The 16,642-nt window shown below is 39.4% G+C and overlaps 1 protein-coding gene across 1 annotated transcript in view; it reads left to right on the forward strand.

Annotated features, from left to right (window-relative positions):
* Positions 1-16,642, forward strand: part of ipmkb (inositol polyphosphate multikinase b) — a 41,717-nt gene that overhangs the window by 6,672 nt on the left and 18,403 nt on the right. The window contains exons 3-4 of the mRNA XM_079845634.1: positions 5,125-5,221; positions 5,310-5,482. Coding sequence (XP_079701760.1) covers positions 5,125-5,221; positions 5,310-5,482 — 270 coding nt within the window. The remainder of the gene's footprint in view (positions 1-5,124; positions 5,222-5,309; positions 5,483-16,642) is intronic.

Genomic DNA, 16,642 nt, shown 5'->3' on the forward strand with positions numbered 1-16,642 from the left:
TGTAAATGGTTATCTATTTTAAATGTCTGTGGAGGAGCTCTGACCTCATATGTGGTACCATTTGAAAGCTTAAGAGTCTCTACTTTCTGGAGATATGCATCATTTGTTTTACACAAAGTAAGTTATTTACCCTAAATTACTCTGGTACCATTTCCGCCTGGATTTGGCCTACCCAAATTGAAAAGCTTCCCATAGTACCACATACAGTGGTCTTAGACAACATATACTTAGATGTTTATCACTTTTAGCAGTGTTTTATGAAACTTCAAAGGGTTTCCTTTAAAATGACACCCAAATTGTTTATTTAGACCACTGTTTGAGGGTATGCGAAGCTTTTCAATTTGGGTAGGCCAAATCCAGGCGGAAATCCCAAAAATGGTCCCAGAGCTTAAGAGGTAAATAAGATTTTCCCAATAAATAGGCAAGAATAAACCTGTCCTGATTTCTGACAACAAAGCACTTGAATGCAACGAGCTCGTAATCACGACTTCTGAAGTGGGAATTAGGAAATCATTTCAGATAGCACGTGAAGGCAGCATAATACCCCGGCACAAAATAAACATGAATGAGCATCAAGGTATGTTAAAAGATTAGTACAACACACTGAAATCTTTATCATGTCACATGTAATCGCTCAATCAATGTTTCAACTGCCGAAAGACGTCAATAAAATACCTTGTGAACTATGTCACGAAAGAAAAAACATTCAGTGTCCATAGACTCGTTAGTCAGCTAGAAAAAATGAACTCTAGAGATGAGCGTTTTGATAAATATATGCACCATATTACATAGGCTATTTTAATTGTTTTATGTTCTTCAATATTAATGCATGTTTGAATAAATCTGTCAAGTTTTTATGATTGCCACCATTTACATTTTTATTTTTCAAAAAACGAATTGGAGTAGAAATATGATTATGTAATTGTGAAGTTAGAATTATAACTTTATTGTTATAAAAACATAATTGAGTGTAATTTATGTTTGTATTGAAATCAGTTAGTTTACCTTTAATATTAGTAATTCTCAACTGACTACCATGCGTAAATCGTGGGGGTTTTTTTTGGGGGGGGGGCAGCCCTCAGATTGGGTGGGTCCTGTCCCCCCCTAAAAAAGTATTGTAAATAATATAATGATATATACTTAAAATAAATGTGTAAGTAGTAAAACAATACAAATGCAAACCAGACCAAAAAAAAGTGTTTTAAGTTTAGAAACATTTTGAGCCCCCCCCCCTGCCCCACAGTGATTTGATCCACCGCACACCTCAACTACACATAGACCTTAAAAACTGTTTGATGAAATGTACGCCCCTGCTACCATGTATAGTTTACAGCATTAGTTAAGAAATGTTTTCCTCAAGAAAATTCGTCATGTAGGCATGTGTCTGTCATACTGTATATTCACAATAATCGATATCTAATCAAAAGCTAGTGAATGGAAATCTAATGCGTACGCACAAAGGTTTTCAGATTTATAAAACCACGTGTACACCAGAACCTGTGTAGAAATCCCTTTATAAATCCCAGTCAGCAGAAAATTGTGCGTACGTGCATCTCTGCCCCGAAATCACCATATATGGAGCTCACAACGCCTAGTTTTACTATGAATGTCCTCATCTGAGATGGGCGTGAGTAAATTTTGTCATTTTGAAGTGAACTAATCCTTTAAGCGGGGGAAACAACGAATGATGAGCACAGAACAGTAACAAAACTATGACATTTGCAGTTACACACTAACCACTGGTGAAGTATTGTGCAAACTTAAAATGCCTCCTGTTACACAAACCTCATTTAAATAGACGTTTGTTTGTGTGTGGGTACTTGGTTTCAGGGATGTTTGTAGCCTGACATCGTCATACTCAATTCTAGTCAGAATATGAGTCTGATACTGCTCCATTGGGCTGTGATTATAGGGGCGTGTTTCAACCGAACCAGGAAAGACCTCAATTGGATAGACCTACAACCAATCAGAGCAACGGAGCGACGCATAGTTGTCAACAGAACTCAACTGCACGCACGCTGGAAGAAGTAGAAGAAAATGAGTGTATTATTATTATTATTATTATTATTATTATCATTATTATTATTATATTATATTATATTAAAGCCTAATAAATAATTGATCTCAAAAGGGGAATTCATGAGCAATAAATAAACATTTAATGTTGATGGTTTAATGCTGTCTGTAGTCAATAATTGATCATACAAAAACACATTATGGTTTTCCCAAACCATCTCAGTATAACTACTTAATTTCTTTTCTCATATTATATTATATACTATTACTATAAAGAATTGACCTGTTCTGCATCAGATTTAAAATAAATAAATAATAATAATTGAATTAAAAGACTAGTACAGTTAACAGCACTTGTAAAAAAAAAAAAAAAAAAAAACTCAGGTAACCTAAAATGTGCTTCATTGAGTGACTTCTTAATTTAACTGCTTGAATGTTAAATATGATATGAAATCATATTTTTTCTAAACAAGTTACATCAAGGGTCAAATCAAATATAAATGGCACATTAAAGTTAAAAGTTACTACTGCATGACATAACTTTTTGTACGCTGTACAGGTCTGGTATAAAGAATGTTTTTTCTCAGGTGGCCAAAATGTCTGCTCAATAGAGAAAAGTTTTGCTCACCAAGAAAAAAATTAGAGGGAACATTGACACCTTGTATTAAAGGGTTGGTTCACCCAAAAATTTAAATTCAGTCATCATTTGCTCACGCCCAAGTTGTTCCAAAACCTGCATTAATTCCTTTCTTCTGCTGATCACAAAAGATGACATTTTGTAGAATATGGGTGACCAAACAGGCCCCGGGCCCTACTGACACACTTCAAAATATCATCTTTTGTGTTCATCAGAAGAAAGGAATTCATACAGGTTTGGAACAACTTGAGGGCGAGTAGATGATGACAGAATTTTCAAGTGTTCAGCACTAAACAAATGTGTAAATGGGGTCCAAAAGTCTAATCGCTGAAATCGGGAGAGTAGTCAAAAACGCGTTACATCATTGTATTTGTTGTGCAAACACTAATGCGTCCTGGACAACAGGGAAGGGCCACCTACTCACCTGTCAATCAAACACTGCACTAAAACAAGGGTTTTAAACGTTATTTTTATCGCTGACTATGTGGATTAAAAAAAAAGTTAAACATCCAATCTGAAAACGTGCACATACACTATATTGCCAAAAGTTTTGGTTAGGGATGCACCAAATCCAGATTTTTGGGGTTCGGCGAAATACCAAATCTACTGGTTAAGATTCTGCCGAAACCGAATCCTTCTCTCATCCTCAGTCCATTATCACAGTAGACACATTAATGAAGTAAACAACGTCCACAGCAGTGTATTTTTCATTTTATTTTATTTTAACTGTAAAAAAAAAAAAAAAAAATTAGGCAACATTGGCCCAGGATGACTGTCCTTCCTTTGCCATACCTTAAGTTGCTGCAGTTTGACTGCTCTCTGTAGATTCCTTTATGCACAACTCGTATTCTTTCGGATGTTTCATATGCAAATGTTTTAACAACGGCTATTGTTTAGGGTCCTTGTCACCACGAGACAAATCGGCATTACAAATTGAACATGTAGCCCGACTTCAATCGCCGCCTTTTGACTGAAAGTACTGGAAAAGTACACTTTTTCTGCTCACGAGTTACATTTTCACTTTCTCACAGCCGACTGCATTCGAACGGTCCACCTAGTAAACAACGGCGGCGTCATTACGTCGACCAGCGTAGCGTGCGTAGTGCAAGCCTAGGGTTCGGTTTGGTGGAAAAAAATTAAGGTTCGGCAGAAACCAAACCCTGTCAAAAAGCCCTATATTCAGCCAAAGCCGAATCCTGGATTCGGTGCATCCCTAGTTTTGGGACGTCTGCCTTTACAAGCACATGAACATTAATGATATCCCATTCTTAATCCGTAGGGTTTAATATGGAGTTGGCCCACCCATTGCACTTAAAACAGCTTCAACTGTTCTGGGAAGGCTTTCCACAAGGTTTAGGAGGGGTCAAAAATTCCGATAAACACATTCTTCTAGAAGCGCATTTGTGAGGTCAGGCACTGATGTTGGACGAGAAGGCCTGGCTCGCAGTCTCTGCTCTAATTCATCCCACAGGTGTTCTATCAGGTTGAGGTCAGGACTCTGTGCAGGCCAGTCAAGTTCCTCCACACCAAACTCGCTCATCCATGTCTTTATGGAGCTTGCTTGGTCATGTTGGAACAGGAAAGGGCCATCCCCAAACTGTTCCCACAAAGTTAGGAGAATGAAATTGTCCAAAATGTCTTGGTATTCTGAAGCATTAAGAGTTCCTTTCACTGGAACTTAGGGGCCAGGCCCAACCCCTGAAAAACAACCCCCACACCATAATCCCCCCTCCACCACACTTTACACTTGGCACAATGCAGTCAGGCAAGTTCCGTTCTCCTGGCAACCACCAAACCCAGATTCGTTCATTGGATTGCCAGACAGAGAAGTGTGATTCTTCACTCCAGAGAACACGTCTCCACTGCTCTAGAGTCCAGTTGCGACGTGCTTTACACAAATGCATCCCACGCTTTGCATTGCCTTGGTGATGTAAGGCTTGGATGCAGCTGCTCGGCCATGGAAACCCATTCCATGAAGCTCTCTACACACTGTTCTTGAGCTGATCTGAAGGCCATATGAAGTTTGGAGGTCTGTAGCCATTGACTCTGCAGAAAGTTGGCGATTTCTGCGCACTGTGCACCTCAGAAATGCGCAGACCCCCCCTCTGTGATTTTACGTGGCCTACCACTTCATGGCTGAGTTGCTGTTGTTCCCAATTGTTTCCACTTTGTTATAATACCACTAACAGTTGACCGTGGAATATTTAGTAGTGAGGAAATTTAGCGAATGGACTTATTGCACAGGTGGCAACCTATCACGGTACCATGCTTGAATTCACTGAGCTCCTGAGAGCGACCCAATCTTTCACAAATGTTTGTAGAGCAGTCTGTATGCCTAGGTGCTTGGTAGAATTTTTTTTTATTTTCCATGTTGCCTTATGTTTATTGTTTTATCAAGGCTGAGTTACAGGTGTAGCAACCATTCCAATACTAATGAAATTTCACAGTGTGATCCTGTTTTTTCTCTCTAGGTGTACGCTGATGACCACTGCGACCCCTGTCTTGTAGAACTCCAAGGGCACCTTCCCAAGTACTATGGCACGTGGTCCTCTCCAGACGCTCCCACAGGTACACAAATGGATTCATGGAGCGATGAGGAGATTGGTGGATATACAGCATGAGTTTAGTAAGCATGTCTGCTCGCTCTCTTCAACAGACCTGTACCTCAAGCTGGAGGATGTGACAAGCAGGTTTCAGAAGCCGTGCATCATGGACGTGAAGATCGGCCAGAGGAGCTATGATCCTTTCGCTTCACAGGAGAAACGGGAACAGCAGATCAGGAAATACCCTCTGATGGAGGACATCGGCTTCTTGGTTCTGGGAATGAGGGTACGTTTTTTTTCTTTAATATGTGGGTTTTATGGATTATTATCCATGATTATTTTCTAATGGACATATGTCTAATGAATTATTGAATTAAAGTACCCCAATTATGTTATTTTAAAGCTTCCTAATTTTGTTTTGGAGGTCTCCTACAATAAGTTTACATTAGAGGTTAACCAGATCTTAGTTGATTTATGCTCCATATGGACCAGTGTGCATGCGATTCTCTGATTAATTACGAAGTTTAACCATCATAGAGTGAAAGTTTATCATTTGCACGCGTTTTGTCTTGCCAATTTACACATTGGCCCTGTTTTTACCTGGAATTAAGATGTGTTTTGGTCGCTCGGCTCACAAGTAGACAAGGGAGACACATCCCTGTTTACACCTGGTTTTTTAATCCATCTTTTTTGTCCAGTTTCAACCACTTCTTCCTGATTTCTTCGAGGGGAAGGTCTATTGGTTGTATAGTTTTTTCTTTCGATATAATGGAGAAAGTAAGCTTGCACAATTTACAAATTAACATGACTGGAGACTATGGAAAAACACACGGAATGGTGAGACATTGTGCTGGGTATGTTTTTTTGTCTTCAAACCCAATTTGTGTCTTCAGCCAAGTTTAAATCCCGTCTGGCAAGCGCGCTTCCCATAATATTTACGCATTAGGTCATAGAGTAGGCAGTCTTTTCCAGCTGTTCAATCGCATTTGTTCACATGAGCATTTACATCACAAAAGCAATCCGGTCTTATGCGTTTTGGCTACCTCTGGAAGTGGTCGAAAGTGGACAAGCTCAAAACATTTTAGTCCCCGTTTACGACCTGAATTTAGCGTTGTCCGACCAAAACGCATCTTAATACCAGGTGTAAATGGCTATTCAAGTGATTTTTAAACCATTGTCACGGTACCAAAATTCCAGTAGTCGGTACCAATACCATAAAAATTTTACGGTATTCGGTACCAATTTCGGTACCACAGCTAAATGTTTTTTTTATTTATTTAACTATTTAAAAAATATATATTAAATGTATTAAGTTTATTATTAAAGGTGAACTATGTAGGATTTTTGCAGTAAAACATCCAGAAACCACTAGGCCAGTGTTATATATTTTGTTCAGTTGAGTACTTAGAATATCCCAAATGTTTTCAACTATTTGTAAATCGTGAGAAAATTGTTATTTTAACCAAGGAGCCGGGACGTGTGAGCTATGCGTGTGAGGGAGTCGCCTGTCGATTGCGTCATATCTGCGTCAGCCTCGGTCTCCGGTTTTATTCAGTGAAACACTTTACTCTCACTGCAGTGTGAACAAGTGTCATAGCAGCCGCCGAGCGAACGTCATAACTTCCTTTTCAACACACTCAGATATATCTAATACGATAAACAGAGTTGCGTTACCTCACACTCAGCACTGGAGAAGAGGAAGTGCCGCCGGCAACCGTGTCATAATAAAAGTCCCGCCAGCGACTATGCCATAATAGCAGTCCCGCTCTTCAATCGCTCCTGCGGCCTTGCTCAGCTCCACAACACTCGCTCCTGCTCTGCTTCAGACTACAGTAATGTTAATAATCGCATCCATGAACATGATTTCTGCCCGAGTCCTATCCTGACTGTTTCCCACCGGCTGTGAGGTGAAGACCACATGTCCCGAGATTCTGCGCTCAAACGTGGCGTCATCAAACTACGCCCTTGTTTTGAACAGACGACCTCTAGTGGACGGAAAAGTTACATAGTGTAGCTTTAATGATGATAATCATTATAAGTAAATAATACAAACATTTAAAGGCTGTATGCTGTTTAAAAGTAAACATTTGTTTATAAATCAAGTGAAAAATAATCAACCATCTAGGCATAATTATTATTATTAGTAGAGACGTATTATTATTACATATAGCTAAATCTACTGTATGCTACAACAGTAGCCTGATATATTCTGTCAAATTTAAATTTTTTAAACCAAACTTTTATTTTGACGGGTTGCAGTGACCTTTGAGTGTCTGTGTTCATGATATGACAGTTTTCTCAAATGAAACGGTAAATTCTCATGAAGGGACGGTTTATGCGTTCATGTCCTCATATAGTGACCGGCATAGACTGTAAAAAAAAAAATATAATAGTGACACACGGCAGAGACTACAAAGACAGCCTGCGCCTCTGCGCCCCGTCATTCACACAGAGACGCAGAGCATGGAGGAGTAATATTTAAATAGTATTTTGCAGTTTAATATCCACAGACACTAGTATACACTCACCTAAAGGATTATTAGGAACACCCTACTAATACTGTGTTTGACCCCCTTTCGCCTTCAGAACTGCCTTAATTCTACGCGGCATTGATTCAACAAGGTGCTGAAAGCATTCTTTAGAAATGTTGGCCCATATTGATAGGATAGCATCTTGCAGTTGATGGAGATTTGTGGGATGCACATCCAGGGCACGAAGCTCCCGTTCCACCACATCCCAAAGATGCTCTATTGGGTTGAGATCTGGTGACTGTGGGGGCCATTTTAGTACAGTGAACTCATTGTCATGTTCAAGAAACCAATTTTAAATGATTCGGGCTTTGTGACATGGTGCATTATCCTGCTGGAAATAGCCATCAGAGGATGGGTACATGGCGGTCATAAAGGGATGGACATGGTCAATGCTCAGGTAGGCCGTGGCATTTAAACGATGCCCAATTGGCATTAAGGGGCCTAAAGTTGACCAAGAAAACATCCCCTACACCATTACACCACCACCACCAGCCTGCACAGTGGTAACAAGGCATGATGGATCCATGTTCTCATTCTGTTTACGCCAAATTCTGACTCTACCATCTGAATGTCTCAACAGAAATCGAGACTCATCAGACCAGGCAACATTTTTCCAGTCTTCAACTATCCAATTTTACACTTGGCACAATGCAGCCCATTCTCCTCTGACCTCTAGCATCAACAAGGCATTTTCGCCCACAGGACTGCCACATACTGGATGTTTTTCCCTTTTCACACCATTCTTTGTAAACCCTAGAAATGGTTGTGCATGAAAATCCCAGTAACTGAGCAGATTGTGAAATACTCAGACCGGCCCGTCTGGCACCAACAACCATGCCACGCTCAAAATTGCTTAAATCACCTTTCTTTCCCATTCTGACATTCAGTTTGGAGTTCAGGAGATTGTCTTGACCAGGACCACACCTCTAAATGCATTGAAGCAACTGCCATGTGATTAGATTGATTAGATTGGTTGATTAGATAATTGCATTAATGAGAAATTGAACCGGTGTTCCTAATAATCCTTTAGGTGAGTGTATATTCGGCGTCAGTCTGGAGCCCTGCGCTTGGATAAACACGGAAGCCACTGAATGCAGCTGCGGGTACCAAATATACTTGGGAGTTGGTACTTCAGAAATGCTGGTATCGTCACTTTGTTATAATTTCAGTACTGACTTAGCACCGAAGTACCGGTACTTGTGACATCCCTAATTCCCGCGTAAAAAGAGGCATAAAGGCCTGTTCACACCGGGACGATTTTCGCACGCGTTTATCGCCGACGTTTAACGCATCGGGACTAAACAATGGGCGCCAATGTGAGTGTTCACACCGACGCGCAAAACGCCAGGCGTAAAAGCGTCATTTTTAAAAAACCGCCTCGGGTTCGTTTTTTATTTTGACGCGGCGCGTAAAAAACTGGCCGACCAATGAGATCGGCGCTTTTGTTCACGTGCCTGGAGCTGCTGAAGTGACAGTAAAACACGACTTGGTGGCGCTCAAGCACAAAACGCTCTTGCCGAGCACACATTGATATGACGAAGAAGTAGTAAGTAGACAAAGAAGAAGATGGGCTGCTAATGCTGCTTGCCAGTTAGCAAAAAGTGTGTGAATGGTTTTGTCCATATACATAATATGTCTATGGTTTTGGCAAGCACGTAAATACTGTCTCTCTTCTCCTTCTGTGTGACAAGCGAGTGTCAGAGGCTTAAAGTGCCGCAGCACCATCTTGTGTACCGGGAGCGCATCTACTGAATGTGCACGTTCACTCGGCGCAGCGCCAGTGAAAATCGCTTGGGTGTGAACACTCAAGACGCGCCGAAAAACGGCACGAAAAACGCTGGCGATAAGCGCGCGCGATATTCGTCCCGGTGTGTACAGGCCTTTAGAGAACTCAATTTGGTACTTGCACACGGTTATCTGTGCGCAAAGCCGCTTGCATGCACACAGACGTTTCAGACAGCGCACAAACACAAAATTGATTATGTCTCGGCAAGTATTCTCTTAAACACAGTCGGTTATGTCTTAAGTGAACGTGAACAGTTGAGCAAGAAATCGTATGTGTGAACTATCCCTTTAAATTGCCAGTTTAAAATTATAATTACTGCATGATTATTATTATCGATTCGTTTTCGCAGCCTTACTTGTATTCATACGTAGTTGTACAGATATAAGGTGTTCAGGTGTTCTTTTTAATGTGAGGATATTGCAAGGTCCAAATTAGGTCTATTTTTGAATGTGTTCGAGGTATCTGCTGTCACATTCATGAAACTTGTGAATTGCGTGGGGGTTGTGTTTGATGTGTAATATGAAGCATAACCGCTGGGGTTGAGGTGTCAGAATGCCTTTGCAAGTAGGGGACAGACTGTGTCACAGATTCGCCTAACAAGTTCAGACTCAGAGGCTGTTGTTCCACTCTCTACCAGCTCTTTTGAGTCATCTGTACTTCCTGTATAAAACCCAAACACTGCTGTCCTTAAAGTGGTAGCCCTTGTCTTTTCGCATGAGGATAACACAAGAAAGTAACAAGAATATATAGATTGTCAAACCAACATTTTTTCAGACAACATTTTCTTACTTTATCACATTTTATTCGCTATAGTTTCGAAATTGGTAATAAAAAATGACAAGAACTCAGTTAAACTGTGTCAGAACAAATTCATCTTGATAATGTCAGATAACTTTGATAGAAAGGTATGTAATGGATTACAATCAACCAATCAGCTCTCAGCTGTTAAATGTAATTAGATAATACCAATTTTGGTCAACCAATTACCAAGCAATGCTTAATTTTGTTCAGTCTGTGGTGTCAAAAGGTCGCATTAGCAATTAAAGAAAACACTTAAGCAAATCATGGTCAGGTCAAAGTGTCTGAATAATCTTAAATTATTACTGGTATTTTACTGGTAGTCCACTGTATAAATAATTTTTGGGTATAATATGTCACCGTTGACTTTATTTTGCTATCCTCACTTACATAAATGAACTATAGTGACCAGCACCCACTAGTAAAAAATATATATCTGGTGTCTGAATAATTTTTGGTTTGACTGTGTATATATACACCGATCAGGCATAACATTATGACAGGTGATGTGAATAACACTGACCATCTCTTCATCATGGCACCTGTTATTATATAATAATATATATATATATAAATAATTTGAAAGGAGTAAATGGATGAAATTTGGATGAATCGGCGCTTGTGATTGGGAATAAATGACAAACTTTTTTTTTTTAAACTCGTCACCACCTCCTGGCATTACTTTAAGCAATACAATACACACAAGTGTCAAAATACTTTATATTAAAATGTATAAAAAAAAAATTATTTACTCCTGTTTTGATTAAACATAAATAATGATAATGTGTGCTTGAAAAGACTGTTTGTGAAGCTGCTTCATACTCTACATTTACATGACAGCTGCTCCCTCCAGATCAGCGGCAGCATGCACAGATTTGAACGTTGCCGTGATGATTGTACATTCAAAGGTTAACCAAAGTCTTTGTTTTAAACCGTTTCACATCGCAAGCGTTTTCTCAATGAATGAGAGCACTCACATCGGAAGCGTGACAGCCGACACTCTAACCACCAGCTTGGAGCAGAGCGACCATTTTAAATTCATTCATATAAAAGTTGAGGGTTTTTAGACAGTGTTTGCAAACCGCCATTTTTGCATCTATCTCAGACACTTTAATGATTCCACACTTCCGACATGTTTGCTGCATTTAGAAGCATGCGCGTCTCTCTCTCACACACGCTGGTTGCTATATTTGATCGCGTCATCAAAACGTCATTGTTCGGTTAAATTTATTCGGCCTTTTCACTTATTCAGCCGAACGCCGAAAGTGCAATTTTTGCTAGTTCCGGCCGAATAATTTCTGTTGCCGAACATTCGGTGCATCCCTATTGAAAATGCTTGCTCTGCTTCGTGCCAGTGGACACCCGTAATCCATTAACATGGACCGCATCAAAATACGTGCTGTTCACGCTCTGCTGATGTGATGTGAAACGGGCATACAGGCATAAATGTATGGTAAATGTGCAGAAAAGAGAAGGAGGCTTGAGTGTTATGGTCATTGTCCAGTCCTGAATGTGGATTTGCTCTTCCAGATGTGCCGCCATTTCAGCTGATGATGAGCTTCTTTACGGCCAGTGCCTGAGCCTCGTGTTTTTAGAGGTTTTAATTAAAGGTCAGCAGCTTTAGAGTGGGCAGAAGGGAATGAAAGCTCAGTGGTAAAGCCACAGCGCTGTGAGAACTGGAGTCACATATTTACTGAGCTCTGGACACAGCAGGCAATAGCAACACTGTTATCAACACTGCTGGAGTGAAGTGTTCGGATAGCTCGGAATGGACATTTGGTCTGTATAATCATGGAAAATGAGACCAACGGATCATGCAAAGACACACACAAAAAAGACCTAGCTTTTACTGCAATAGTGGTTGAAGCAATCATAAGTAAACTGGTGAAATTTGATCACTTTAACAACTGACATAATGTTGTGTAAACCGTTAATCGACTACAAAAAAGGAATTCACACTCCGTCAAACTCCGTCAGAAACAGTAGGTAGTAGGTGTGCGGTTACTTGTGTTTTGACTTGATGCACATTATTGCTGTTTTTATATTTGAATTAATCAGTTAAAAGGCTTTTCAATCCACAAATGACCAACAATTACCATGGAAATGTTATATTTGTTTTAAATGACCCTTTATTATTTACTAAGTGAAAATGGTGATATATTCTATATCCATGTACAAGTAGCAGTTCTTTGCAATATGTGTAAATAGTAATTACATGCTATTTATACTTTATTTTGACATATACATTCTATTTGCACCTCGGTATTGTTGTACATTAACAGGATGCAATGATAAGTGTAAATTATTACATTTATTAAAATTATTGAATGGATGCCGCCTTAATGGGACAATAAAAGCCCTCCCTACACCTACCCCTAACTAGACATGTGCCGCTAAACGGTAATACGATATACCGCAATAATGAACATGCACAATAATTTTATCGTGGGCACTTCAAAATACTGTGAATAATTATTTATTACGAATTATTCCGATTTTTAGAATGCATTTTAAGAATACTTTACCCATCAACCGTTTAAAATGAACAACACGTCAAAGAGGAACGTGCACTAATGTAAACAGACCGTGCATGAGCCGAGCACATGGCGGAACGAGTGAAGGAGATGCGCTGAAGTGCACATTCACTCTCTGACAGCAGAGGGCGCTGACGGAACAGCAGAAATGCAGCCATTTCCCCGGTAACCCTCATAAACAAAACGATACGGTGCTCGTCATCACCCTTTTACTGTCTATTGTCATCACATAAGCTAATTCTTAAAGGCTTAAGGCTATTCATTTTCAAACTTAAACGTTTTATATTTTAATCTGGGCTAAATTACATGCCCTAGATATTGTTTGAATATGTTCTGACTGTTGTTCAATCACACTTGACGATAAGGCTCCATTATTTAACAATAGTTCATTCATTAACAAACTGACAATAAAAAATACTTCTAAAGCATGTATTAATCTTAGTTAAATGTACATTTCAGCATTTAATAGCACATTATTCAAATCAAAAGTTGTAACTGTATTATTTAAAGGTCCTGTTCTTCGTGATCCCATTTTTCAAACTTTAGTTAGTGTGTAATGTTGCTGTTAGAGCATTTATAATACCTGTAAAATTATAAAGCTCAAAGTTCAATGCCAAGCGAGATATTTTATTTAACAGAAGTTCCCTTTCAAAGCCTACAGCGAACGGCCGGTAAGGACTACATCCTGGTATTTCCTGCTTTAATTACGTCAGTAGAGCAGTATGTCGACTAACCTCCGCCCACAAGAACACGCAAAAAAGGGGGCGTGGTCTTGCTGCTCCCGCGTGGAGAATAGGAAGTGTTGCGTTCGTATAGTTTGTTTGTCGCCATGTCGTCGAGACGCTGTTATTTTCATCCCGGAGTCAAGTCACCTTTGTTTGGCTTTCCCAGGGACGCTGTACTTAGAGATCATTGAGCACATGCATCCCCGTTATGGTGAGAGGCGTGACCTTTCCGGTAACGTGCGCTCTGCGTGCCCTAAGCTGCTGTCGAATCACAACACGGGAACCGCTGGCACAATCAGAACTCGTTACGTATTTCTGAAGGAGGGACTTCATAGAACAGGGAAATCTTTCAAGCCGTTTTGAGGACAGTGAAAACAGCAGTATACAGATAAGTAAATTGTGTGAAAAATACTGTGTTTTTTTTACACGCGAAACATGAACACATGTTATATTGCACACTGTAAACACAATCAAAGCTTCAAAAAAACACGAAAAACGGGACCTTTAATGGATCTGAGCTTACACTAACTAAGAGTTGCTTTTTTAAACTAACATTATCAAAGAAGAATAACTTCTGTAAAAATGTAGCTATTCATTCTTTGTTGATGTTAATGCATTAACTGGTAAGACATTATCGTAGAGTGTTACCTATTGTTCTTTATAATTCTTTTGCACTTAATCTAAATTTTAAATATTTGTTTAGTTTATACATTTTTGTGTATTGCTTTATTGAATTTAAATGTTTGGTTCTTTTGTTATAAGAAAGTTATTAAACCTGTTATAGTATGACAACACTTTTTATGCAACTTATTTCAATATCATGATAATACCGTATACCGTGATAAAAGCTTCAGCAATTAATCGCAACATGAAACTTTGATACCGGCACATGCCTACCCCTAACCATACCCAATAAATGCTTTTATTATTATTAAACATTTCGTTATGCACTTTATTGCCACTTTTAGAACATTTTCTTTTTTTTTTTTTTTTTAAATGAAATGCCTTTCCGATGTGTTATGTGATGGTAAAGGGAGAAGAGCGAGCTTGGAAAAGGCGGATTCGAACCCGAGTCGATCCCGTCAAAACCTAGATCCTTGAGCCTTACGGCCGCTTCACACTACAAGCGTGAGCAGTGCGTGAGCATCACGTCAGCGCCAGGGCTCTACATAGCGACCATTTTGGGCGCATTTGCGCCTGAAAATTACTGCGTGCGACTGCAAAAAAATATTTAGGCGCAGTGGTGCGAGTGACCCGATCGATTCTCATGAATAGATGTATAATACAATCGGAATAAAAGCTACAACTGCCAAAGTGCATCAACACTGACTGACTGAGCAACTGTTACGTTTCGTGCTGCAATCAACTGCTTTTCATGCCTTCTGTCAGCAGAGCATGTGCAAAAAACGTGTGCGACGGACTACACTTCACAGATTGTTTACAAGGTGAAACCACGGTCTATGGGTGATACGCGTGTGACGCGGCCATGCACACTTACCAGACGCCTCGCGCTGATGTTTCTTTGCAACCAAAATTAACTAGAAATACCACTTTTGGATTATCATAAACAAGGTCTGAAATTAACAGGGGCTTGGGGCAAAAATGCCACCATAAATGAATTAATAAAAAATAATTTTAAAACGCCCCTGTATGAGTTCTTGATTTAATTTGTATCAGCTGCAGTCCATACAAATGACTAGATGCATATGAGTGAGTACAACATGAATCCATTTACCAAACTGTGTTTTTATCTTACCCTGAATCACTACGGTACACATATAATAAGTGTTTATATTCTGACTATTCAATTCCAGTTCGGGTCGCAGCGCTACGGAGGAGCACAGTCCCTGTGTGACTCGCCATAGACATAAACAGAAAGAAGTAGCTCCGGCTGCAGTGTTCTTCCGCGAGACACCTGCAGTTATGTTTATTAAGCGCCAGAGCGCCTAAAGTTGCGGACAGCTCCGAGTATTGGCATGATTGCAAATGTGATACTGATCTTGTACAAAAGTCCAATAGACAAGTTGATATTAAGTAACAATGTTTTAGGCACAATACTGTCTATTTCGGGAAACTACACCAGAACGTTGCGCATCTCCAAGCGGTTTGATTCGAATGAATCTGCGTTTGAACGATTGAATGAACGACTCGCACATAAGACTTGACGCCACCTACTGGCGGTTTTATTTTCATTTATACTTTGCATGGACTTTTTATTTAAAATATAAATCTTTTAACTAAGTTTAACTTGTACATAGCCTATTTCTAAATTCAAAAACTTATATTTAAAACATTCATACAACATTATTTACCCATGAGCTGCATTAAATCTATGTAAATGTGTCTAAACAGCACTTCAGATAGAGCTGCTGTGGCACTTCTACAGTGCAAAGATTGATCTTTTGATGCTGATTTAATTAGATTGGTAACAGTCTGGTTGTGTCTTATTGCTAACTGAATTTATTGTTTAAATTAACATTTTAAAAACAACTTTTCTATTTTAATTGAAGAAATTGCCAAAAGATGATGCATACATTTAATAAGATTAGAAAACATTGCTCTTATAATGGTAAAAATGCCCCTGGACATTAATTTAAAGGGACAAAGATCAACCTGGGAAAGTTATAATTGGAATGTGTGTTATTGATCAGAAAGTGCTCCTAAATTTTTGACTGTGCTCCTAATTTTTTAAAATTAGGAGCACAAGTGCTCCTCAAGAAAAATGTTAGCGTAGAGCCCTGAGCGTAACTACACCGTGACTGCAGCTGCAGACACGCAAGAGTATTCACACAGGAAGCGTTTGTACAGCGTCACAGCAGCAGCTCCAACGCTACATATAATGCTCACTTATATCATATGTGAGCATTTCTTTATAAAGAGAACTAGCCTATATTTGTTTTTAGAAGTTGGTCATTTATAAACTTGATAGTCTTGAAACTTTGTTAACATGGGGAGGCGTAGGCTACTACAACATTTGCATGTAAATGGTAAACGACAAACACAACTAAGAAAACAGCTCCGATCATGTGGTTTCATTCATACTTCGATACGTTTACAAGACCGCAAACTCCG

This window comes from Gobio gobio (assembly GCF_949357685.1).
Source record: "Gobio gobio genome assembly, chromosome: 20".
Taxonomy (NCBI): Eukaryota; Metazoa; Chordata; class Actinopteri; order Cypriniformes; family Gobionidae; genus Gobio; species Gobio gobio.